At 42.6% G+C, this 27,613-nt stretch overlaps 1 protein-coding gene across 1 annotated transcript in view; it reads right to left on the reverse strand.

Moving 5' to 3' along the window:
• The window catches only part of LOC126249332 (Down syndrome cell adhesion molecule-like protein Dscam2), a 562,422-nt gene extending 535,101 nt beyond the window's left edge, over nucleotides 1-27,321 (reverse strand). Inside the window, exon 1 of the mRNA XM_049950988.1 lies at nucleotides 27,144-27,321. Coding sequence (XP_049806945.1) covers nucleotides 27,144-27,321 — 178 coding nt within the window. The remainder of the gene's footprint in view (nucleotides 1-27,143) is intronic.
• Between the last annotated feature and the right edge of the window lie 292 nt (nucleotides 27,322-27,613).

Consider the following 27,613-nt stretch of genomic DNA (forward strand, 5'->3'; position numbering starts at 1 on the left):
GACATCCCAGTCTATACTAGGTAGGTTGGGGTCGCCTCCGACTAATATAGCATGATCCGGGTACTTCTGCGATACAGAGTGTAGATTCCCTTTGAATGATTCTAGAACTGTCACGGTGTAACCTGGTGGCTGGTAATAACACCCAACAATTAACTTTATTTCCCATAGTTCTGTCAAACGTGACCAGATAACTTCACAATCATACTCTACTTCGACTTCAGTAGACACAATATTCTTGTCAACTGCAATGACGACACTATCTCCTACGGTGTCTAATCTGTCCTTCCGATACACGTTCCAACCCTCACTAAATATTTCTGAACTTCCTATCTCAGGGTTCAGCCAGGTCTCAGTCCCGAGAATAATTTGCGTGCCACACGCTTCCTGGAGGGCAGTAAATTCAGGAACATTATTCCGAACACTCTGAAAATTTACTGCTAAAATCTTGATACCCGCCAGTCGCATTGATGAGTAGAAAGAACACGAAAACAGAGTGAAACTCTCATTTCCAGTTATCAGCATCCCGAATATTATTGTGGTATTTTTGTTACTTCAATGGCCTTACTAAATGCTCCTATCGTTACATAGGTCGTTGCACATTTAGTGACTCTCTGAACAGTTATCGGCACATATTCACAAATACTGCCTCGTACGATGCCACCTTTTTCGCGGACGTTTAATGGGTGTTAACGGTCCGGTTTCTAGCCAAGTAGAAACACTCTAACTACCAGTTTGCAAGTGTGGTCCCTATTCATGTAAAGAGAGCCTTTGTGCATTGATCTGCTGTACCGGGTACATATTGACGAACCCACTGCAAATGCTCGCTTCCTGCGACAATCAATGAACGGTAAATACGTGTATGGTCGTTTAGCGTACATTACATGTCACATCCATGAAGTCTCACTCACACAGATTTTGAGGATTTAATTTTTCCAGTAACAGCAGCTCGACCGGAGAATGTCACTCGAGGAAGCTGTCCATCTTAGCTGTCTTTTCCCACTCTCGTTGCACCAACTTCCTTCCTACACTAAACGATGCATTTGCTGTACTGTACAAACAACGCAAGTTACGCGCTTCTGATGAAAATGGGACAGTAACAGTTTATTTTTTATTTTTATGAGTGCTATTAATTTTAGGGAAAGATCTGGCGTGGGATCATTATTGTAGAATAAGATAATTTTTCAGTGCTGCTTCTAATTGCCGGCCGGAGTGGCCGATCGGTTCTAGGCGTTACAGTCTGGAACCGCGCGACAGCTACGGTCGCAGGTTCGAATCCTGCCTCGGGCATGGATGTGTGTGATGTCCTTAGGTTAGGTAGGTTTAAGTAGTTCTAAGTTCTAGGGGACTGATGACCTGAGCAGTTAAGTCCCATAGTGCTCAGAGCCATTTTAACCATTTGATTCTAATTTTTCATGATAATATTTTTTGTCTTTTACAGATTTAGTCCGCGTGCAGCGCCATAGTCGGATAATTTTATCTTTTGTTGCGGTCTGCAAGTTCTTTCTCAATTAGTCCATGACTGCTTTGGTTCATAAACTTTCTTTGTTTTTTTATGTAGTTCTTTCCTAGCAGGAAATAGTTAGGTACTTGCTTGTTGGGTGCTTACGAAAGATGAATTGGCTACTGCCCGAAAATTCCTAGAATGTGTACTGGTCACAGACCCCGGTCCACAGACTTCAAACTGTTGTATCGACGCTGGGACATCTGTGACGAAAGCCACGACTTTGAGGCGCCGTTAGAACCCATGGAAACTGTCTTGTCACTGAGTCTTCCGATGCACCACATACGACTGGCTTGACCTCAGTCGAGGACTCCCTAGCTGTAGGTTGCTCTCAATACGCAATACAAGTTATTATCTAGCCATGCCATTGGCCCAACACGTTTAATTAAACTAAAATCTTCGTGAACACAGTAATGTGTGATAGCTCTACATCTACATCTATTACTGTGCTATTCACAATTAAGTGTCTGGCAGAGGGTTCAATGAACCACCTTCAAGCTGTCTCTACCGTTCCGCTCTCGAAAGGCGCGTGAGAAAAACGACCACTTAAATTTTTCTGTGAGTGCCCTGATTTCTCTTATTTTATCGTGATGACCATTTCTCCTTATGTAGATAGGTGCCAACAGAATGTTTTCGCAATCGGAGGAGAAAACTGGTGATTGAAATGTTTTGAGAAGACCCCGTCGCAACGAAAAACGCCTTTGTTTTAATGATTGCCACTCCAATTCACGTATCATGTCTGTGGCACTATCTCCCCTATTTCGCCATAATACACAACGAGCCGCCCGTCTTCGAAGTTTTTCGATGTCATGCGTCGGTCCCATATGATGCGGATCCCACACCGCACAGCAACACTCCAGAAAAGGGGAAAAGTGTGGTGTAAGCAGTCTCTTTAGTAGATCTGTGGCACCTGCCAATGAATCGCAGTCTTTAATTTGCTCTACCCACAACATTAGCTATGTCATCGTTCCAATTTAGGTTACTTGTAATTGTAACCCTTAAGTATTTAGTTGAGTTTACAGCCATAAAGCCTGGGGGTCTGGCGGCCCGTGGCATTAATTTTTTCGTCACTGCTTCTGTCATACCGGAGTCCTTCATTAACTTCCTTGTTTTTCCGACTATAATCTGTGATGGATCGCCACTAGCCTTACGGTATGTATCATCTTCTAATAAATGCAGCACCTTTAGGTGGTAGTCTTCGGTGTTCAAAACTACAGTGGCATTTTTTATATCGGCTGGCAAGACTACCAAATCCTCATCACGTTGTTAACTAGCAGTTAGTCTGGACGTTGAGTCACTTTTCACAAGAGTGCCAGTACAAGACACGCTGGATCTTTTGGCCCAATAGTTTGCGCCTGAGATCGTCAAGCTGTTCCGTCATGTCTTACCGACAACGTACTTTCTGCAGCGCAACGAACATTTTGAGATGACGGATGGCATAGCCATGGGATCCCCACCGCCTCCAGCCGTAGAAACATTTTCATGGAACAGTTTGAGGAGCAAGCTCTGAACTCTGTGAGGTTGCGTCCATCTTACTTGCTACAGTACGTTGTCGACACTTCTTTCAAATTGCCTCTTGCTAAAGATGCACTGCAGCAATTCATCGACCACATGAACGTGTCCATCCCAACATGAAATTTATTGTCGAGTTGGAGAGGGATGGCAAGCTTCCGTTCTCGGATGTTTCAGTTGAACGGAAGGAAGGAGGCCGGTTTGTCATTCAGTGTATAGGAAACCTACACACACTGACCGGCTTTGGAACACCAACAGTTTTCACCATCCTCTAAACAAGGAAGCGGTCCTGAACACATTAATACACAGGGCAAAGGTTATTTATGACAACGAGCATCTAGAGTCTGCATTTGGGCATTTGAAGAGCATGTTCAGAGAAAATGGTCACAGCAAGGGAGAAACTGCAAAAGCTTTCAAGTGCCACCGATGAAAGACACGGAAGAGGCGAAGAGACGAAGCCTGCAGCACTCCTGTGGAGCAACTACTAGCTAGGTAGGAAGCGTGTTGAAGAGACACGGACTGAGACCAGTGTTCCAGCTCGCCACTAAGATAAGAGATATATTACGTCCTGTTGGAGACAACATAGATCTTCGTGTTCCTTGAGTGTATGGTGTCCCCTGTGAAAGTGGTAGCATTTACATAGGTCAGACTATTCGCACTGTTGCTGAGCGTTGTACAAAGCATTCACGACATATAAAACAAAGGGAATACGAGACGTCGGCTGAGGGTGAACATTGCTAGGAAACAGGCATAAAATACAGTTTGAAAAGACGAGAGTTTTGGCTCAAACACCGTCATACTGTGATTCTATTACAAAAAAGCGACCGAAATTAGAATAAACAGCAGCAGTTTTAATAGAGACCAGGGGTACACACTTAGTAGGGCATGAGTGTGGGCTTTGGACATTGTGCGAAAGCAAAGACGTACGCTTGGCGCTTGTAGGGACACGGGTGCGACGGGTTCAAACGTGGCGCCGGCCCCTCACACCATGTGACATCACTCGATACCGCGATGGGATGGAGCTGCTAGGAGCTGCCCAACTTGCCTTCCGCGCATGCGTCACTCCGGCACTCCGGCCCTCTCTAGAAGATTTTAGGCACTACCATTACAGCCGCGCGGAGTGGCCCCGCGGTTAGAGGCTCTATGTCACGGATTACTCGGCCCCTCCCGCCAGAGGTTCGAGTCCTCTCTCGGGCATGGGTGTGTGTGTTGTTCTTAGCATAAGTTAGTGTAAATTAATTTAAGTAGTGTGCAAGTCTAGGGACCGATGACCTCAGCAGTTTGGTCCCTTAGGAATTAACACACACACTACAATTACAGCCATAAAAGAAGAACACCGTGCCAGCCCCAGCAGCCAGTGATTTTAACTGGTGATGACGACGGCGGAGTCAGCTATCGAAAGCTCGAGTGTTTTATTCGAAGTGGCGCAGCTTGTAATACGAGGAGATTTTATTTAAGGAATACTATGTTCACTTGTTGCTGTGTCGTCCAAACAAGACTCAGCCAGGGTAAAAGCACCACAGGCGCAAAGATGCGAGCTGCTGCCAGTACCATAGAGACTCGCCACTTGAGCGAGTTCCACCAGCTACACAGGCGGCGCTGCGGGTGAAGATACTTACTCCGCCATGACCGGACGACAACGGACAGAGGCCAACTCTCGTCCATTTGGTTATAGATCATCGTCTAGGGCTGACTTAGGCAGGGAACGTCGTATAGTTAACTCTTAGAAGCGAACAGACAGTTGTAAATTGTATTTGCTATGTACTGTGAAGTTTACCCACGATAATTTGCACTTGGACATTTTGGGCGTTTTTTGTGTTATATTACATGCAGTGCTGCCAACTTCATTATTCAACAAGTCACGAAGATAAGTAAACCTTTTAACTCATTTGTGTGACTTTGTTGCTAATTTGTTGGAGTGTTGTAGAACCTTCGTTCTCCTACCCTGTTACCTGATCCTGGGGCATAGCTGTGTAATAGTGACACGGAGAAATTGTCTTAACGGTGTACTGCACCACAAGCCGTTTCACGAACGCACAAACTCGGCCTACCGTAACAACAGTGGCAACTCGCCCTCCACACCAATAGCGACGAGGCCTTTAGAAAACTGGCGACGAGGGTTTATAAATTTGTGATTATTCGGGTTTTATTGGTATAAGCTCATTCTCATCACCTTGCAGCTCCGATAGCGCTATTACACACGTCTCTACCATGGTGTTCTGATCATACGACTTCTTAATTGTGGGACCTAAATTTGTCAATTTTTTAGTGTTACTGTTTTTTACAAAAACTGGCCACGTTCAGTCTCCAGATCGCTTTTATTTATTTCCACCTGACCGCTTTCAGCTCAGCTGTTCATATTAAGTTATAGAGCAGATTTGTTAAAATTAAAATTGTTTCAAATTACAGATGGTTTGAGATTTATGTCTAGAAAGCTTGAAAATCCTTAAGAAGTTAGTTACTGTTCAGCAACCGATCAACATACCATTTTTTACAGTTGCAGAGTGGCCTGTCGGATATGGAACTGAAAGTTCACAGTTACTAATTTCTTTAGGGTTTTGAAGCTGTCCAAACAGAAATCTTAAATCATTTGTAATTTTAATCAAACGTAATTATAAAAAAATGTTTAGAATGGATCAGACGATAAGCAGCTGACACGACTCTGGTCACGTGGAAATTAAGAAAAGCGACTGAATTTGGACAGTTTTGTGTAAGTAATGATCGGGAGTTATCTCTGATGACGAATGTGTCTATTTTTGATTTACTATATACGAATGATGATATGGATGTCATTTCCAGAGTAACGTGCCAACAGGGCAAAATGGTCTCTCTTGTCCATGCCAAGAACTGAAGCACGTTCTCTTCTTCTCCTTGCAATCGCGCAGCGTTACCTTCCAGCCCAACTTTTGACAGGAGTAGTACCCATTTCGCCTAGGTGGGTGGACGTGACTATCAACTACTCTCACTGAAATCGATGCTACTCGGTCTCTCGCCACGCTTGTGTCAGAAACGCGAAAACATTTTTAACAGAGAAAGAGGAATTCATGCCGGATTATACTTTTTTATGAAGTACATCTCCTCTAGTACGAGTTTATAACTAGGAAAGGACAAAGAAGAGGCATTGAAAACTGCTTTAAAAGACGAATCTTCAGCCAGTTGATCTATTGTTTTGTTTTGATGTGGGCTGAGATGAAGGAGACGTATGGCAAAGGCTCGTCTTTAGTAGTCTTGTCGGCGAGAAGTACAGCTGGTCGTAGCTACACACAGAGAGCAATCAGACTCAGGCTCGCAGACATTTAGCACCATACAATCTGTGAAACAATTATTTTGTATGTAATGTACTACTACTATATAGTATAAACAACTGCAGAAAACTTGTTTCAGTTATTTAAAAATCTAGCCAGATACTTTTTTTGAAGTAAAGCAAGGGAATTAAATGTACCAAGTTAACAGGAATAAATCAGAGACCGGCAGCTACAACGAATTTACATGGGCTTGCTAGTCCATTTAGAAGCACCAGGCCGTTCGTAACCACGAGACGCTACTGCTTTTATCTTTATTTTGTTTCGAAGACGTATGACTCTAGAGTACCCAGGACGAAACCTTGATGTCTTCAAGCAAGAAGGTGAGTAGGAAGGAATGTATAAAAGATTGTATGTATAGTGCTAGGAATCGAAAATCATTACTCGCTGAGCACAGTGGTCTCAACTAAATAGCTGGTTGTGCTCAAATAAATTTTGAAATCAGTTGTTGCGCAGCAGCTGCAATGGGGTGATGAACTGTCCTGTCTCAATCAGCAGAGTGACCTCGAAGAGAGAGAGGAAGTAATTAGCCTGAAGTCTCGGCACTGTTGCACAAGAAGGCATATTGAAAGTGTACGAGCACTCATTCAGGTGCCTGACGAAGGAGAAGACGGCAGCCAGCGCCTCGGAAAGGCAAAATTAAGAACTCTTGCAGCTCCAGCGGGGCACTGGAGGAGCTGAACATGCAAGAAGCCAGAGAAAATAAAGTCTTCGCCGCCAGTTGACGATGGCCTGCCGTTCTAGCCTGCTCCGAGTTCTGGGGTGGGAGTGCTGCCATTGGATATATACTAGCCCACCAGCTTATAGAGGATGTTTGTTTTAACTTGAGACAGGTAAATATCTCGAAAATGATGCATCGTATGAAAAAACGTTGTAGGCGGAAAGTTAGTATTAGTATTAGGGATATCTGTCTGGGCTACAACTGACCACCTCCTACCCAACCCTCCGGCGGGGTGGAATAAGCTTTGTATTTTCAAATGGAAACCACCCACCCATATTTATGAATGGCATATTCTGTTGGTTTGTTGGTCTGTAAGGTAAACGGACTAAGCTGCGTGGTCATCAGTCCCCGGCATATTCGGGTTTTACGTCGAAACATGTGTATGGTATGCTCAAAGAATTGTTTTCCATTCGTGGCAGATGAAGCTGTAATCGACAAATATCAAGTGCGGCTCTTTTTACAATTAAAAACCTATGCATTCGATTCTAAATTTTATTTAAAATGCGCCGCGCGGGGTAGCCGCGCGGGCTAAGACGCCTTGACACGGTTCGCGCGGGTCCTCCCGTCGGAGGTTAGAGTCCCCCCTCGGGCGTGGGTGTGTGCGTTGTCCTTAGCATAACTTGGTTTAAGTAGTGTGTAAGCCTATGGGCCGATGACCTCAGCAGTTTGATCCCATAGGAACTTGCCACGAATTTCCAGTTTTTCATTTAAAATGTAAATATAAACCTTTGTGTTCTGTTATTCAAACATTACTTGAGTGTTGCAAATGTGATTGTCTCTCTCTAATTGGTATAACACTATGCAAGGGTGTAATGGCATCTGCCACGAGGTTAGAGGCGCCATGTCACTAACTGCGCGGCCCCTTCCGCCGGAGGTTCGAGTCTTCTCTCGGGCGTGGGTGTGTGTGTTGTTCTTAACATAGGTTAGTTCAAGTTAGTTTACGTAGTGTGTAAGTCTAGGAACCGATGACCTCTGCAGTTTGGTCCCTTAAGAACTCACACACATTTGAACATTTTTTTGTAAGGGCATCTCGTGGTTAGCCCCTTTCACGATTTGTCTTCTTGAAGCTCTGTCTTGGGCATGGTGACTTACTTGCTGCAAGATCATCCCAGTCAAGCTCCTAATCTGGTCTATACACTCTAATGATGCGCGTCCTCTAGGCCTCATGCCGTCGACTTTTCCCTCTACCATCGTTTATTCCATCCCTCTTTGCTTCTGGCAATGCGAGCAAAATATTTTAACTGATTTTGGTTGACAAGAGTCGAAAACCTTGTTCTGACGCCGAGCTTCCTCAGGATCGGTTATGTTTTAGTTTAAGACCACTAAATATCTCGAAAACGACGCATCGTACGAAAAAAAAACCAAGCTGCTGGCTACCAGCTCTGCGCTATATTCCACCTTCAGCGGTACGTAGGTCTGTTACACTTGTCAGAGTGTGCAACAAAGTTCTTCAAAGCCGACAACTACCAATAAATATATTAATGATATATTGAGAGATAACTTGCACTTAGGATTGCCCTATGTAAGAATGGCTGAAAACTTGACTACCACTGATTTCAACCCAATAAATGAGGCGAGGCAGACATGGGTCCAAGCAGCTCAACCCAAACCGCGCAACGTGCCGTGCGTTAACAGCTTCCTAGCAGGCTCTGAATTGGCATGTAAGATATGACATGTATTCTGAATGCGCTGCACAAGTGGAATAAATTGTATTGCCCACAGTAGTACTGAGGCGCCGAAAGATAACGATCCTTCACATCCCGCGACAAAGCAACCTTGAAGACATATCGGTAATTCAAATGATTTTCTGGCTGTGACTCCAAATGTTAATGATTATTTTAACAACTTAGACATCTAATCGTTAACAATGTGGTATTGTTATTGTCAATTATATATTTTGGTATATTCTTATGTTATACATTTTCGTGTTCATTACCTACATATTTGTATTGCTGTATTGTCAATTTACGTGAGGTACTCTTATTTGATGATGTGTGCTATACGATACATAAACTTAATGACAGAAGAAATAAGCCATGAAGCAAAGATGAAACGTAAAAATTAAGTTTATTTGAAATAAAATGTTGGACTATGGACGTAGAACCTACTTGTTGATTTACAGTATTCATTTTGTTTCGTTTATCTGCATTCTGATATGGCCGGCCGGGGTGGCCGAGCGGTTCTAGGCGCTACAGTCTGGAACTGCGTGACCGCTGCGGTGGCAGGTTCGAATCCTGCCTCGGGCATGGATGTGTGTGATGTCCTTAGGTTAGTTAGGTTTAAGTAGTTCTAAGTTCTAGGGGACTGGTGACCTCAGAAGTTATATCCCATAGTGCTCAGAGCCATTTGAACCATTTTTGCATTCTGATATACTGTATTCTGATATAGTACTTTTGTTTCTTCCGAAATACTAAGAATGCGTTTGCCACGAGAACAGCCTGACATAGTTTATTTACCGCAGGAGAGGGTTATCACACGTGTCTCAGCGACAGACCTGAACGTATGCTACCAGAATAAACAGATAACGCATCGTTGGGTTGTTTCACTGAACTCATCAACAGTGTGACAGTATTAGAAACAACAGAATGCAGTTTTCCACTACTGTGACAGTATTAGAAACACCAGAATGCAGTTTCCATTACTAGTCTGTTTCTGCATATTTTGAAGGGATTATACAATACGCTGATCTGCATGGATTAATTTGCAACTTGCGTTAGTCTCTGTTGTTTGAAAGGAATAAGGTATCCCTTACAGCGACAGGTTTTGTGGATGATGCACTTAGGACCAAATGAATTAATTACGCAGTGTAACAAATTGCAAGGTCACAAAAACTTTTTTTTGAAAATGTAGGCGTTCTTTTTGTATTTCAACCTCCCTGAATTCTAAAATGAGACTCAAAACATCGTATCACCCACAGTTTTTGCACAACTTCCATACATCTGGAGTAACGATAATATACACGTAAACACCATATGAAACTCAGAAGCCGCGCATCGCTTTCAACTAATCAACACTTGCGCCTCTAATGGGACACAACGATCAATCACATTGCAAATGGCGCTGCCTGTCGGTCACTGTGTTGTGATGTGGAACGAAGTACGTGCTAGTGTTAGTGTACAATGTCTAACCGAGCTGTGCGAATTCTCCTAAAGTTTTTGTCATATTTGTGGTGAACTTGTGGTGAAAAAAAGACCGAACAAACATTACTGCTTTCGTGAGAGAGATCAATAACGCCTATTTCGATATGAAACTAGGCGACATCAGTAAAGCATGGACTCCACAGGGCGTCTGTGTAGTGTGTGTAAAGATTTACGACGGTGGGCGGCAGGAAAGAATGAGTCATTAAGCCTGGGCATCCCTATGGCCTGGTGGAAGCCACACAATCGTATCGACGACTGCTACTTCTGCTCTTGTAAGGTTACTTGTCTTAACCAGAAAAACAAGACGATTATTGAGTATCCGAACAACATTCGCATCAGCGATAAGTCCTGTAACACATGGGGTGGATATACTTACACCTGCCTCCACAGACATTAGATACGCATGACAGTGATGACAGAGATACTGTGGAGGAGATGGATGATTCTTACTCTGAAGTAGGCACAGATAACTGTCCTGTTCCGTTCATCCAGCCAGATCGAAATGACTAAGTTCAAATGGTTCAAATGGCTCTGAGCACTATGGGACGTAACTTCTGAGGTCATCAGTCCCCTAGAACTTAGAACTACTTAAACCTAACTAACCTAAGGACATCACAAACATCCATGCCCGAGGCAGGGTTCGAACCTGCGACCGTAGCAGTCGCACGGTTCCAGACTGTAGCGCCTAGAACCACTCGGCCACCAAAATGACTAAGTTCGTGATCTGCGACTGACAAAGAAAAAAGCATAGCTCCTAGGGTCAAGAGTGCATGAAAGACATTTGTTAGCAGGTGGTATTTCTGTTACATTTTACAGAAAAAGGGACTTGATATTCACACAACAGTTTGCTCAAAACGACCTGTTAGTGTACTGCAGTGATGTACAGGGTGTGATGAGTCAGTGCAACATACCATACGCGCCAGCTAAGTGGAGACTGTTTATTGACTCATCCAAAAGAAGTGTGATGGAAGATCTGCTGCACAATGGTAACATGTAAACATCGATACCTGTCGGCCGTTCTGTACACCTGAAGGAAACATATGACAACATGAATGTGCTCCTTACTACCATTCATTATGAGGATATGAGGATCACAAATGAATGGCGTGTGGTGATTTGAAAGTGTTAGGTACGCTTCTAGCACAACAATCAGGATTATCAAGTTCGCTGTTTCATCTGTGAATGGGACAGTTGGGCTCGTGACAAACATTTGGAGCAAAAACAGTGGCCCTGAAGGTTGGAGTTGGCCTACCGGGACCATCCGACTGCCGTGTCATCCTTGGTGGAGGATGCGGATAGGAGGGGCGTGGGGTCAGCACACCGCTCTCACGGTCGTAAGATGGTATTCTTGACTGAAGAAGCTACTATTCGGTCGAGTAGCTCCTCAATTGGCATCATGAGGCTGAGTGCACCCCGAAAAATGGTCACCCATCCAAGTGCCGACCACGCCCGACAGCGCTTAACTTCGGTGATCTCACGGGAACCGGTGTATCCACTGCGGCAAGGAGTTGGTTGCAGGAGACAAAAATATCAAGTGTGACCTCTCTAGTGGAGAGAGAGAGAGAGAGAGAGAGAGAGAGAGAGAGAGAGAGACAATACTCTTGCCACCTCTACACTTCCAACTGGGCGTGATGAAGCAGTTTCTCATGGCATTACCTAAGTGTGGCAGCTGTTTCAAATACCTATGTTACAAGTTCCTGAACCTGTCAGAATCTAAGTTGAAAGAGGGCGCATTCACTGGTTCTGATAATCGGAAATTAATGCTAGACGAAAGTTTCCTTCATTCAGTGAATGCTACGGAGCGAGAAGCCTGTACTTTTAAAGTGTGTGGTGCGAAAGTTCATGGGAAACAACCACAGCCCAAAGTATATCGACATAGTTGAGAACATGCTGACGAAATTCAGAACGCTGTTATGCTCTACGAGTTTGAAGCCACAGTTTTTAAATTCATACCTTGACTCTTTTCCTCCAAACCAGGGTGCTGTGAGGAAAGGGTGAAATGTTCTATCAGGATATTAAGGACATGGGACAATGGTATAAGGGAACTTGGAAGTTCAGATGATGGGTGACTACTGCTTGATGCTTTCTTTACCTTGAGCACACAGAAACGCCCCGTAGTGGAACAAGGGGGGTGCCACCCCACTCTCCATTGTCGCCAGATGTATTCAAGATGGCGGCGAAGACGTCATCCAAGATGGCGGCCTGTAGACTTGGCAACAGGACATAACATCATCCAAGATGGCGGCCATACCGTCATCCAATATAGAAGATTTTGGCAGGAAGATCGGTCATTTGGGCTACCTCTACTAACCAAACCCCCCTCCCCTCCCCTCCCCAAAAAATTGTGTGAAATTCAAATTTGATCAGGACAATGCAACACACCATGGCTACCTCCACTAACCTAAGAAAATGCCAGGAAAATAGGTCAATTGGGCTACCTCTACTAACCAAACCCCCTCCCCTCCCCTCCCCAAAAAATTGCGTGAATTTCAAATTCCATCAGGACAATGCAACACACCATGGCTACCTCCACTAACCTAAGAAAATGCCAGGAAAATAGGTCATTTGGGATACCTCCACTAACCTAAGTCATCTGACCACCACCTCTTCCTAGAGATTAGAGGGAAATTTGAACTTTTGCGGCAAAGAAAGGCCACTTGGGCTATCTCTACTAACCTAATAAAATGGCGGGAAAGAAAGGGCACTTGGGATACCTTCACAAACCTAAGTCACCCGACCGCCACCACCTCTTCCTAGTCAACATGGATTCCTTCAAAGTGCTTAACATGCCTGAAGTATTAGAGAGGAAGACAAGACCAAATGACGAACGCTTTGGTTTATGGTTACTACTGGAGAACCTGGACAATCTTGACAATCTTGACAACATAAATTACACAGAAAATGGTACGCATCTTAGCAGAAAGAAAAAAAAATGGCTCTGAGCACTATGAGACTTAACATCTGAGGTCATCAGTCCCCTAGAACTTAGAACTACTTAAACCTAACTAACCTAAGGACATCATACACATCCATGCCCGAGGCAGGATTCGAACCTGCGACCGTAGCGGTCGCGCGGTTCCAGCAGGAAGAATTTAAATGTGGTTACTCCTATTACAGAACCCTTTTGCGATAACATTATGGTAGTTAAAAGCTGTGATCAAGGAGATTGTCAGGAGCAGTTAGAGAAGGGACGATCTGTAATGTTAAAGAAGGAGATATATGGCTCATTTAACTATTATCTACGTAGTAAATTCTCCAAGTTCGTCACTGCAAGACATGGTATCACGACGAAGCTACCATTTCTCCTGCATGGAAGTGACAGTGTGACAGCAAGAGGAATATTGGACAAAATCGGCAAGGAAGCACTGGAAATGATTTCGAAGAAATATAAAAATCCTGTAGCTATACCATATAATGTGGAATTAGCGGACGTCAAATTGGATGCTCTAATGGAAGAGTTGCCTGGAATAATACAGCAGCTACTTGTAGACGATTATTACCTTTTGGATTCAGACATAACGCAAGACTCTGCGGGAAATTTTAATAAAAAGGAGATTTGCGACTACCTAATATCAACCCACGACTTCTGCATGGAAGAAGAGCATCAGGAAGCAGCAACGTGATTGTGGACAACGATAAAACAGCTGGAAAAGACTGTTTAATTATAACAAATTTATATGTCAAATCACAAGTCCAGGAGTAAACAAAGTTTTAGGTAACCATCTTATAGATTTTATAAAGTGTCCAGATACGCGACTACGGGAAAATTTTACGTCTTTTCTGGCTAAGGAACATGGTATTACCAGGCTGGAGGCTACAATATACAACTACAGAATGGATCGTGTGTTCGAGCCACTGCAAAGATGTTTAAGTGTATTAGACACCAACAAGTAGTAGTTACAATATGCTCCACTTTACTCTGTGACAATTGTATCCATGTGGTGTCAGCTAACTAATAATTTAGAGAACACAAGCTGTGTGATGTTTAACAACGTTCTAAAATTTGTCTACTGGGGTAATAAGAACACCCAAAAACTGACTGTGTGCAAGTAATTCTGCCGGACTCTCTGCACCGAGAAAAGCTTATAAGTTATTCTCTGTCTGCATGCAGTTTTAATTATCTACCTGTAAACTACGTGGACGTTCCTAACTCTGACTCCAACAAAGCCAATATAAGTATTACGCATAAGTGTTATATTAAAGCAGGAGAAACTTCTTTTTCTCAGTCTAGAACCGTGTTCTGCACAATACCGTCCGATATAGATATCGCCATATTGGGACTGGTTCCTGCAAATAATGTTACACCCCAAGTCTTAAGAAAAAGCACCAATGTATCAAACAGACTTAAACCATTCCCCATTAAAGAAATTACTCCTTTAAGTGCAGTTAATGTATTACGTGTACGGTAACGAAAACTGGAAATGGAGGACCTCGAAATAAAGAAAATGAAACTGGACTATATGGAGAAGACAACTGGTATAAAGGAAGAATATAAGCTGCAATTGGAAAAGGAAGAAGCTATTGCCGATGTGCAGGCCAAGTTTACGTACGGATTTACACATTCTGTATAGAAAAATCTGACTATGAAGGGGGAATACAACATACTGACATTTAAAGTAAACAGCCATGGAAACTGGTCACTTGTTTGTGTACTGGCCGAAATAAGTGGAATCGAGAACGTTTACTATATTAATGGATACACGAAAAATGTGTTTATTAAGCTCTATTCCCATTTGGATCGGCTTAAAAAGGATGGTTATATTCTGTCTAAGTGTGGTGAGCTGGATGTTGCCCACCTAGCAATAGAACAGCCATTTGCCGAGTTTAAAACTAATGGAGTTACTACATTTAATGGAAACTCGTTTGAAAAGTTTGCAAACTTAAAGTTCTATACAGAAATCCGCAAGAATGTGAAGCAGAAGAGTTGCCGACATACACACAGCAAGACGTGGAACGCTTTAACAATAGCGTCATGGAGGAAATACGAGGAAATATTAAAATCCCCGAATGCTCCCGCCTAGAAGAACTGCATGAGGGATCAGAGCTAATAGTTAAAGCGATAAAACAAATATTTTACAGGAAGAAAATCAGATATGTATTAGAATTCGAGAATATACCTTCTGTGTATTTGTCAAATTACTGGTTGGAGAAAGAAATAGATGATTCAGATGTGGGTTTAAGTTAAAAGTTAAATTGGACGTTATTAAAACTACACCTAACAAAAATAAGGAAAGAGTTGTTTTCTGTGTTTAAATGTATATGCAAAAGTTAATAAATATTTTGTAGGATAATATTTACCTGTCTTATTTACTAACCTACCAAACATCATAAGACATTTCCTATATAAAATGATCCTTGGGCATATATTTCGGTTGTGGAAAGTGGGTTGTCGGATGACCTTGAAAAGTAGTTGAAACTAGCTTGTTGAAAGTATAGTGAACCGCTTTTCGTACCTATATGAAAGATGTACTAGCCAGATGCTTCCAGTACCTCAAGAACTGAGTCTATGATAATTTATGGAATTCATACTATGAGTGAAGATGCTTTTTGGAATACACACTGGATGATATTGAATTCAACCTCTGAATCTGAAGTCATTATGTTTATATTACGAACTCATCTGAGGAGAATGCAATTAGATATATTCTTGATCAAGGAAGTTAGGTGTTTTTATTGCATCTCGCTCAAAGTCTGCGAGCTTAGTGATTTTCGAACGTGAATGCTATATACAGGTAATTCTAGGTTACTGGTATTAAGACTAGTGTTTCTTACATTTACCTTAGATTTGTAAACGCTGAAGCAAATCATTTGGAAAGTCTTGAGATGATAAAATAGAGAATTTTTTTAGTATTAGGGATGTGTTCAGTGAAAAAGATGAAATTGTGGACTATTTTGGTAAACAGGTCATGTTAGGGTAAGAGTTTTTATATGCAGACAAGCTGAGACATCAAGAAAGTGAACATTAAGTATTAGTGGGCCACTATACCATTTCTGAGAGTTGGACTTGGTTATTATTTCTACATACCGATGTGACTTTGGTTTAACATTGAGAATCTTGTTAGATGCAGCGATGCGTCAGTTACACGTCACGCATGTCCTGTTAGAATCGCGAGTGGTGGAGCTGATTTCTATTGCATGATCTGTGACGTCAGTATGCCCCTGTGGGCTAGACGCTGTAACATCAGTATACATGCACATGAGCTAGACACATCACGCATGTCCCGTTAGAATCACGAGTGGTGGAACAGATTTCTAGAGCACGATCTGTGATTTCACTATGTGGACATATGGACTAGACATGTCACACATCTCCCGTTAGAATTGTGAGAGAGAAAGCGGTCGAAGAGATGAGAGGAATTACAGAAATCTCTGGTGGTGGTACTGTGTACTAGACCCGGAACTTGTGGCGAACACACTGTTTCCCTCCATTTTCCCCCGCCATCTTGGATTACGTCACTGAATGAAATGGACGACAGTGCCTTCTGGTGGTGATAGTGTGTACTAGGTCAGTTGGACTCTGGACATTGTGGCGAACACACTGGATGGTGATAGTGCCTCAAATTGTTTAAATAAAGACTGGTGCATGATTTCGACAGTTGACGATTAGCAAGCATGTTTTCAGAGTCTTTTAGATGGATTATTATTTCGATGATTTAAAAGTTGTTTGGCTCTCTGGACATAAATGTATTGCATTATTTACGAGTGTTTTGCGGGTCTGTAGGCTATGCAATGTATTATTTTGACAGTTTACAATTAGCAAGTGCGTCTGCAGAGCTTTATACAGGGGTTATTTCGGTAATTTAGGAGTAGTTTACATGTCTGTAGGCTGTGTTGTGTGACCCCAATCATGTCAGTGCGTGTGTTTTGTATCAGTGTAATAAATATACTATCTCTCAAAATGCATCCCTAAATAAATTGTTCCAAAATAAATAAAGTACACTCCTTCCTCTCTCCAGAAGCCCAGTGCAGGCTGAGCCATTTTCCCACCAATCCCTAGGAAGAGGTGGCAGTCGGATGACTTAGGTTAGTGGAGGTAGCACAAGTGACCTATTTTGTCGCCATTTTCTTAGGTTAGTAGAGGTAGCCATGGTGTGTTGCATTGTCCTGATGGAATTTGAACTGACCACCATTTTCTGGGGTAGGAGAGGGGAGGGGGGCTAGCTTAGTGGAGGTAGCCCGACTAAACTATCTTCCCGCCAAAATCCACCCTTTGGATGACGTAACGGCCGCCATATTGGATGATGTCATGCGCTGTTGCTAAGTCTAGTGGTCGCCATCTTGGATGACGTCATGGCCGCCATCTTGGATACATCTGGCAACAATGGAGAGTGGGGTGGCACCCCCTTGTTCCACTAGTACACCCCATTACAGGAAAACCAGGGGCTGTGCCATGACACCTAAGAAAGCACAGAATCAATGAGATTGCTACATGTATTGTACCAGATGCATATATCTTTTCACAGTGTGCATAGTTCAATATGTTGTTGTTTTGAACTTCGATTTTACTTCTGCATGATTGGTTTGCCATAAAAACTGACGGAAAAATATCGCAACCCCAAAAACTAATGAATATACAGTAACGAAATTTCGGGAATACATTGTCTAGGTAACATTTTTAACTGATTAACATTGCAAGATTATAGGTTAATGCAAGCCCATGATAGGCCACTGCAAATGTGAAATGCTGGTACATGAATACCCTGTGAACCCGCCAGAATGTTGACTGCAAGCATGCAAACTTGCATACATTGTGTTGTACAGGTGCTGGATGTCAGTTTGTGGGATGGAGTTCCGTGCCTGTTGCACTTGGTCGGACAATACAGGGACGGCTAATGCTGATTGTGGATGGCACTGGAGTCGTTGTCTGATGATGCTCCATATGTGCCCGACTGGAGATAGTTCCGGTGATTGAGTAGGCCAAGGCAATATTTTGATGCTCCGTGTTGATTTGCAATAGCGGTACAGAGGCGAGCGTTATCCTGTTGGAAAACAACCTCTGAAATGCTCCTCGTGAATGGCAGCACAACACGTCAAATCATCAGATTGACGTAGAAATTTGCAGTCAGGGCGCTTGGGATAACCACGAGAGTACTGCTGCTGTCTCAATGTAGACAAGTGTAATGTGCTGCGAATACATAGAAAGAAAGACCCCTTATCATTTAGCTACAACATAGCAGGTCAGCAACTGGAAGCAGTCAATTCCATAAATTATCTGGGAGTACGCATTAGGAGTGATTTAAAATGGAGTGATCATATAAAGTTGATCGTCGGTAAATCAGATGCCAGACTGACATTCATTGGAAGAATCCTAAGGAAATGCAATCCGAAAACAAAGGTAGTAGGTTACAGTACGCTAGTTCGCCCACTGCTTGAATACTGCTTAGCAGTGTGGGATCCGTACCAGATAGGGTTGATAGAGGAGATAGAGAAGATCCAACGGAGAGCCGCGCGCTTCGTTACAGGATCATTTAGTAGTCGCGAAAGCGTTACGGAGATGATAGATAAACGCCGGTGGAAGACTCTGCAGGAGAGACGCTCAGTAGCTCGGTACGGGCTTTCATTGAAGTTTCGAGAACATACCTTCAGCGGTGAGTCAAGCAGTATATTGATCTCTCCTACGTATATCTCGCGAAGAGACCATGAGGATAAAATCAGAGAGATTAGAGCCCACGCAGAGGCATACCGACAATCCTTCTTTCCACGAACAATACGAGACTGGAATAAAAGGGAGAACCGATAGAGGTACTCAAGGTACCGTCCGCCACACACCGTCAGGTGGCCTGCGGAGTATGGATGTAGATGTATATGTACGAAATCGCACCCCAGACCACAACTCCACGTATACGTCGGCTGTGTCTAGCATGGAGGCAGGTTGATTGCAGAATCCCAACTGGCCTCCTCCTAACCAACACATGGTCATCAGTGGAACCAGGCAGAACCAGCTTTCGTCGGGAAACGCAACACACCTCCACCCTGAGCTTCATTGAGCTCTCTATTGACACCCCTAAGTCGCAAATGGCGATGGTTTAGGGTCAGTGGAATGCACGCTACAGGGCCTCTGTCTCGGAGCTATCCTTGCAGTAACCGATCTGTAACAGTTCCTTACGATGCATATGCAGTATGACGCGCCAGAGCCATAAGGCGAACACGATAATCTTCCCTCTCGGTAATGCCATGTGACCGATCGAAACCCGGTCTTCTTGCGACTATACATTCTCGTAAACACAGCTGCCAGTAATCATTTAAAGTGGCTACATTCCTGCCAAGTCTTTCTGCAGTACTCTAGAAGGAACGTCCACCTTCTCGTACTCCAATATGCTCCTTGGCTACGTATAACACGATCTTGTTCAAACTCAGTGAGGTGCTGATACTGGCGTCTTTGTCTCCTTATGTTAAGTCCCATAGTGCTCAGAGCCATTTGAACCATTTTAGTAAACAGTCCACCTCCAGAGACAACCACAATTTACGTAAATCGGCAAGAGAAGCGCATTCTGCGGGCAGCACTAACCACTGTAACGACGTTGAACGCGGAATCGTTCAAAAATGGCTCTGAGCACTATGGGACTTAACATCTGTGGTCTTCAGTCACCTAGAACTTAGAACTACTTAAACCTAACTAACCTAAGGGCATCACACGCATCCATGCCCGAGGCAGGATTCGAACCTGCGACCGTAGCAGTTGCTCGGTTCCGGACTGAGCGCCTAGAACCGCTAGACCACCGCGGCCGGCTGCGGAATGGTAATTGGAGCTAGACACATGAGATACTCCCATTTCTCTCCTGCTACCCACATTTGAAGCTGATAGGTTCTTCATTCTATAACCAGGGTTGCACCTTTTAAAACATACCTTGATACCTCTTTTGAATTTTCAGCTTTCAAGCTACTTTAAATCACCTCCCTTTTCAGTCAGTTATTTCAAGCCACCATGCATCTGAAACAGTTTTATCATTTTTAGTCTCCATCTGCCAAGATATCTCGAAGAAAGATTTCTGATATTGAACCTCTCCGTCTCATACTTTATTCAGTCAAATTATTTTTTTCCATCAGTTTTAATATGAGTGAATCCTACTTAAGCTTTGTTCTGCTTTACAGATCTACCATGATCCAGTTTTCAAATGGTTAAAATGGCTCGAAGCACTATGGGACTTAACATCTGAGGTCATCAGTCCCCTACCTAACTAACCTAAGAACATCATACACATCCATGCCCGACGCAGGATTCGAATCTGCGACCATAGCTTCAGCACGGTTGCGGACTGAGGCGCCCAGAACCGCTCGGCCACAGCGGCCAGCGATGCAGTTTTATGAAGTATTACATTTGAAACAAACAGTGACATAGACATTTTCCTTTCCCTAATTTCTTTACTTTGCACAAGCAAAACTTGAGACAAAAGCTACGTCTGTGGGGAAATCTACAATCGTCACAGTTTTATGCTCTGCTTCTTGGGTTGCATCATTTGTTTCTTGCTTCAACATGTCATTTCATGTTATCGTCAGTAAAATAATCATTTACAATGTATAATATTTATTGAATTTTAATAGTTATGTTTGTTTATAAAGTTGTACAGAACGTCTGAAGTTTTCTCATCGTACTAGTAGGTGTAGGTCACTGTAGAAAATGTGCGGGTTTTCTCCAACTTGGTGAAATGTAGAAGTGATAGTCCTTGCAATTCCTTACAATACTAGAAGAAAACCACTGAGGACATTATATGGAGGATCAACGATGTTTTCAGGACACTTTGATAATGGACGGACTGATGGTGGGAATCCTTAACTTAGGTTTTTCTTTTGTTTCTTTTCTATAGGATTTACTTTAAATTTATGGGCCCTGTCATTAAAAATATTTTTATTTGTAGTTCTAGTTAAGCTGTTGTATGTTAAACTCCTGAAGTAAAATTAGCTGTGGATTTCGTAAGACCACGAAACTATTCTAATAAAGTAATTTCTGTGATTCACTTAATATATTAACTAATATTAGTGTACAAAGTAACAGTGTAAAAGTTATTAAGTAAGAACTTTTTATATAGTTCCAGAAAGTCTACTGACCCACAGTAAACATTTATTATCATATTATATCAGCAGCCCATCCGCCCCCATCCGCCCTCACAACAAAAGGAATATTTATTTTACAAGGAAAGCTGTACCCCAGGCGCAGTAAAATAGCGGACCGCGGGGCGTATGTGTCTCGCTAACGATTTTTGTGCGGCCAGCCAAGACAGTCATAATTTTTATGTTACAATTTATATCTCTTCTGAAACGTAAAGTTAACTAACGCATACGATCATTTTATAAGGTGGGACCCTCCTCTAACCTCTGCTTCCACAAAGTGGCCCACGAGCCAAAACTATTGCCCACCTCTGCTCTAACCCGATATTTGTCTACATGGCTGGGATGTTAACCCACGTTAAGTGTCCTCGCCGGAGTTTGACATCGAGATCGAGATGGATGCACTAGCGTGGGCCATCCAAAGTACTTTGGCTTAACGTCCGTACTGCGCGCAACGTGGACGTCGCGTCAGATGGACGGACCCTCTGGAGGTGTAAGCTGGAACGAAAGTGTGCTCGTTTCAGCGTGCGTCCGATCGCTGATGTTATTTTCGCACAGCGATAATCGCTTGCTCTTCGTTTTCATCTCCGTTTGTTATTGTGTCCTTGCACGCTGTTGACGATTCTTGTCTTTCATGTTTTGGATTACTCATTTTTCGTCCGTTCTTATTTGTGTATTACTTTCACCATCCACCACTCGGTCCTTATGACGACTCGCTGTTTCTCAGAAACCGACTCGTGGAACTTCCACGCCAGTGTAATACGTCACTAAATTATGGTAGCTCTTAATGAACCATACGTTATGCACTTCAGTCCATAAACTATGCAGAGAAATAATGTCGAGATGTGCGTCATCTTGAGAAACTGTGTTCTTCACTAGTTTCAACTGCTGTCGCAAACGGTCATGGGATGATGCAGATAATGCAGAGCAGATCATAAGCCGTCTTATCATATTTCACACGTGCTAAATAGGGGGAACTTCCGATTAATGTGTTGGTCGGCTGATTTGACGAACATCTTGATGACTGCGATGGGCTATATCATACTGCAGTGCTGGAAGAGCACGCCTTTGTGCTAACGACAAAAATGTACTGGACGTCATTTTAGATGTATTCTGCACTGTTTAGTGCTCCTTTAACTGAAAATAGAGGTATATGGTCACTGAAGAAGAAAAATGACACAAAACTGTAAATTCAACTAAATAGTTAATGATTACAATCATGAATAACTTTATTGGAACGATTACACAGATATTGTTGTGGGTAAAGCAAACCAAAGACTGCGATTTACTGATAGAACATGTAGAAAATGCAACAGATCTATGGTTCAAATAGCTCTAAGCACTATAGGACTCAATATCTGAGGTCATCAGTCCCCTAGACTTAAAACTACTTTAACCTAACTATCCTAAGGACATCGCACACATTCATGCCCGAGGCAGGATTCGAACCTGCGACCGTAGCAGCAGCGAGGTTCCAGAGTGAAGCACCTAGAACCTCTCGGTCACAGCGGCCGGCGCAAGAGATCTATTAAAGAGACTACTTACATAACGCTTGTTCGCCCTCTTCTGGAGTACTGCTTGCGGTGTGGGATCCACATCAGATGGGACTGATGGAGGACATCGAAAAAGTTGAAAGAAGGGAGCCCTTTTTGTATTATCGCGATATAGGGGAGAGAGTGCCACGGACGTGATACGCGAATTGGGGTGGGAATTATTAAAACAAAGGAGGTTGCGTTGCTACAGGTTCCTCTCGTGAAATTTATTACCATCACCAACTTTCTCCTTCAGTTGCGAAAAAAGAGTCTGTTGGCGCCTACCTATATAGGGCGAAATGATCATCCTCTTTTTTCTTATTTCGCTAGTGGATAACGAAAGCAGAGGACATTTATATGTTATCAAAGGTGGAATGTAGTTAAATGAAAGGAACTAGTACTTGTACAAATAATAACACTTGCCATTTCTAAACTCTGTATATAACAGTTATGTTTCATTCAGAATTTTAATATGTTCAGTTCCCATGTATCTAAATTAGAACACGAGGTCTATTGTAGAAATTTATGTCCTTGTCGAGAGAGCCATTTAAGTTGATAAAATGAATACTTCCAAGAATTTATTTAGTGACCAGGTTTCACTGTCCAATATGGCAGGGTAACCCAAGGATATAAAAGGCCAGCATGGTGAGTTTAACATTCTGGAGCCTTTTTCCGTAGTTACCATGTAGATGGGTACAATTGAAGAGCAAACTACTGCATAACTTCTCTGCCAGGATACCTCCTAGAAGGGGCACGAAAGGGAAGCAGTAGTGGAGAAGGGAGTGATACAGGGTTGTAACCTATCCCCAATGTTATTCATTCTGTATCTTAAGCAAGCAGTAAAGGAAACGAAAGAAAAATTTGGAGTAGGAATTAAAGTCCAGGGAAAAGAAATAAAAACAATGAGTTTTGTCGATGACGTCATAATTCTGTCAGAGACAGCAAAGGACTTGGAAGAACAGTTTAACGGAATGGACAGTGTCTTGAAAGGAGGATATCAGATGAATATCAACAAATGCAAACCGAGGATAATGGAATGTAGTAGAATTAAATCAGGTGAGTGACTTACGGTAGTAGATGAGTTTTGCTACTTGAGAAGCAAAATAACTGATGACGGTCGAACTAGAAAGGATATAAAATGTAACCTGGTAATGGTAAGGAAAGCGTTTATGAAGAAGAGAAATTTGTTAACATCGAATATGGATAAATTTGTTAATATCGAATATGGATTTATGCGTCAGAGAGTTCTTTTGAGAGTATTTGTATGGAGTGTAGCCATGTATGGAAGTTAAACATGAACAATAAACAATTTAGACAAGAAGAGAATAGAAGCTTTTGAAATATGGTCCTACAGGGGAATGCTGACGATTAGCTGGGTAAATCACGTAAATAATGGGGAGATACGGAATAGAATTGGGGGACAGAGAGATTTGAGGTACAACCTGACTAGAAGAAGGGATCGGTCGGTAGGAAACATTCTGAGGCATCAAGAGATCACCAATTTAGTACTGGAGGGAAACTTGGAGGGTAAAAATCGCAGAGGGAGACCAAGAGATGAATACAGTGAGCATATTCAGAAGGACGTGAGTTGTATTAATTACTCGGAGACGAAGAGGATTGCACAGAGTAGCATGGATAGCTGCATCAAACCAGTCTTTGGACTGAAGACCACAACAACAACACCCCCCCCCCCCCCTAGGATGAAGAGGCCACCGTGTGTCTCGAAATAATACCTTCTATTTCTCCTAATGGCGGTATGATCGTCATAGAAAACCATATGTTGGTTGCGCAGCTGAAGATCAGTTACACTATTTAATGTTCAAAAATACAGAAAAAGAAAGCGAAGGTGATAGAGGGTCAAGGGGGCTGTGTAAGCTCCCAACGGGACACACAGAGTGGAGAACGAAGCTGATGTTCGGCGATAGGAGTAGCCTGCACGTCTCGGCTGTCGCCGTCTCACGCCTTCCACCTGCAGAAGGGGCGTTCAAAGCAGACGACCTATCGTAACTACGGAAATCATTGCAAAAGGATGAGAACTGCTTTGGCGCTCGTTTTCCATAGCGACCATTCTTATCGTAATTTCTTCACACCTGAGAAAACTACTTTTATGTTGGCATCTGAGCAGGAGTCGTATAATCATTCAACATACATGTTTAACGTTTTGAAAAGCAACGCACACCAAGCATTTAAGACATTGTACCGCAATATAAACATAAAATTACAATACAATCGTATTAAAATTGACCTGGCCTTCTTAATACATAAAAAAGAATGTAAAAGACTATATATTCTCAAGCCTTTCAAGCAGATCATACGAAGACACTTGTAGACAAACAGCATCCAGTGATGAGCAGAAGTTGCACTACATGACCTGTAGCATTTTTTTTTTTTTTTTTTTTTTTTTTTTGTGTTCGGACAGTAAAGAAAGATGTGACTGAACATCTTCTTCACCGCAGTCACTCAGTGAAGATGGGAACAGACCAGTACGATGTAGATGCTTCCTTTAACAGTTGTGGTTGATGTGAAGTGCCTTGTAGTGTTCGTGAGTCTTCTGGAGCATCTATTTTTCTCGTACCAGAAGTCAGCATCGGATTCACTTTGGCGTAATCTTTGCCTTTATATCTGCAATTTTCTTGCCATACTGTGTTCCACTTCCCCTGATTGTTAATTTAATGACGTTTAAAAGATCTGCAACTGGCAATGTACATGCTATTGCTTTGGGTAGCTTGTCTACTGTTTCGTTACCTGTAAGGCCACAGTGTTCTTTTTCCCAGTACATGGTAACTTTTCGATTCGTAGTGGTGATTTGTAATATCAGAGTCATGACGTAATTTGCTACTAGGTGGTTCGATCTCACGTTGAGCAGATGACTTGACCGTTCTAGTGGTGATCTAGTATCAGAAAGGATGGCGAACTCGTAGCCCATGTTCTTCTGGGCTTATTAAAAGCCTGTTAGTATAGCCAAAAGCTCTGTTGCCATAATCGTTATTTCCTTAGGTAGCTTGAATTTAATTCCAATATAACAGATGCTATCCCAATAAGCACAACGACATTCATCTTCGTTCTTCGAAGAGTCGCTATAGAAGAACCTTGTGTTGTTATATTTGGAGAAGAACTCTGTCAAAATGCAATTATTTGAACAACCGCGATCAAAGCCCAGATCAAATACAACATATAATTCCAGTATACTGGTACGGTAATCTTCAACGCAGAGTAATCTTTGTGCAGACAGGTTTCTTTTGAGAAATGGATTAGTATCCATGTATGCGGCAGCGAGAGGATAAAAGACCTTTACTGAGCCAATATCTGGACTTGAGAAATACAGCCCAGTTCAGGTATAACTGCCACGTAATATCTGACGTTGTGCTAACTGCGACCGTTTTAGTAAAAAATTTACGCTCACGTTTTCGCGACGTAGATGCAGGGGAGGCTCATTTGGTTAGACTAGAAGAGCCCAGAATTGTTTGTGTATCAGGGTGCGCTCTAGCTAATATTGCATTTTCAACGTTCTTTGTTACTGATGATATTTAATAAATCCACGCTGCAGCAATTAAACAAGAGGAATTCTCTTATTTTGCCAACTACCGTGGCTTGAGCTTCCACTTAAGTAACTTCTATGCCAGTGCTTGGCAGCTCACAACTCACTGTGACGGTCTCACCTAGGATATTAACATAAGGGTCAAAGAACATTATTACTGTAGGTTTATTTAATTACGTCAAGTAGATCAGTTTTGACATACTACACGAACTTTTATGACATTCCTTCCATATTTGAAAACATATTTCCTTTGGCTAGTTTTAAGAATTGGCAGACACATCTGGTGATAAGATCTTCCGTTGGTGTCTGGTAAGTCCAAAAGAATAAGCTGAGAGCAACAAAAAATGGTTCAAATGGCTCTGTGCACTATGGGACTTAACTTCTGAGGTCATCAGTCCCCTAGAACTTAGAACTACTTAAACCTAACTAACCTAAGGACATCACACACATCCATGCCCGAGGCAGGATTCGAACCTGCGACCGTAGCGGTCGCACGGTTCCAAACTGTAGCGCCTAGAACCGTTCGGGCACCCAGGCCGGCTGAGAGGAACAACGATATGCAGTACAGTTAATATTTCAATTTTTCCAGCAACTGGCTGACGCTGCACCGAACTTACAATCACCCAAGGATTGCTAGATGTTCAATAAGCTGGTGACTGCGTCGTAAACGGAAAGTAAAACCAAATATTGACTGCTTAGAAAGTAGTAATTACTGTATATAGCCTTCTTATGGTGAATTGGGATAAGGTTTAAAACTCATTAATAATCCCACAGGAAAACAAAAACTGTTAAGGATCAATATTGCAACTAGGTCTAAAAGTCTGATAAGCGTTGTTTAGTAAATTACATACCTCCATCGCTGGAAGGATATATGTTCAAAGCGGAGTCCTGTAGCCAGGAGGTGACTGTGATGAAGTCCTTGACGAAGCTGGGAGCGACGCATTTGAGCAGCGCGTTGTTGTCACGTATCACTTCAGGACTGGAAACTGCCACCGTGAAGCTCTGCATCACCACTGTGGAACAAAACATGATGTTGGCAAAGGTGTCAACCGTTTTTATAATTAAAAATATAAAAGTAATTCTGCAGCTCTAATTGGTACATCAGCTAAACACTGGATACGTCTTCGGAAACAGCTAAATTCAATCACTGTCCAGCTCTGTTGCCTTTGATTTTTCATTGTTTTCCTAAATTCATGCTGAAGTTTACTGAGAGAGTCCCTTCGGAAACAAAGGTAATTTTACTTATAAAATCGGTCTTACCACAGATTTTACGAGGGGCGTTCAATAAGTAATGCAGCACATTTTACTTCTCGGCCAGTTT

The sequence above is a fragment of the Schistocerca nitens genome, chromosome 3 (assembly GCF_023898315.1).
Source record: "Schistocerca nitens isolate TAMUIC-IGC-003100 chromosome 3, iqSchNite1.1, whole genome shotgun sequence".
Taxonomy (NCBI): Eukaryota; Metazoa; Arthropoda; class Insecta; order Orthoptera; family Acrididae; genus Schistocerca; species Schistocerca nitens.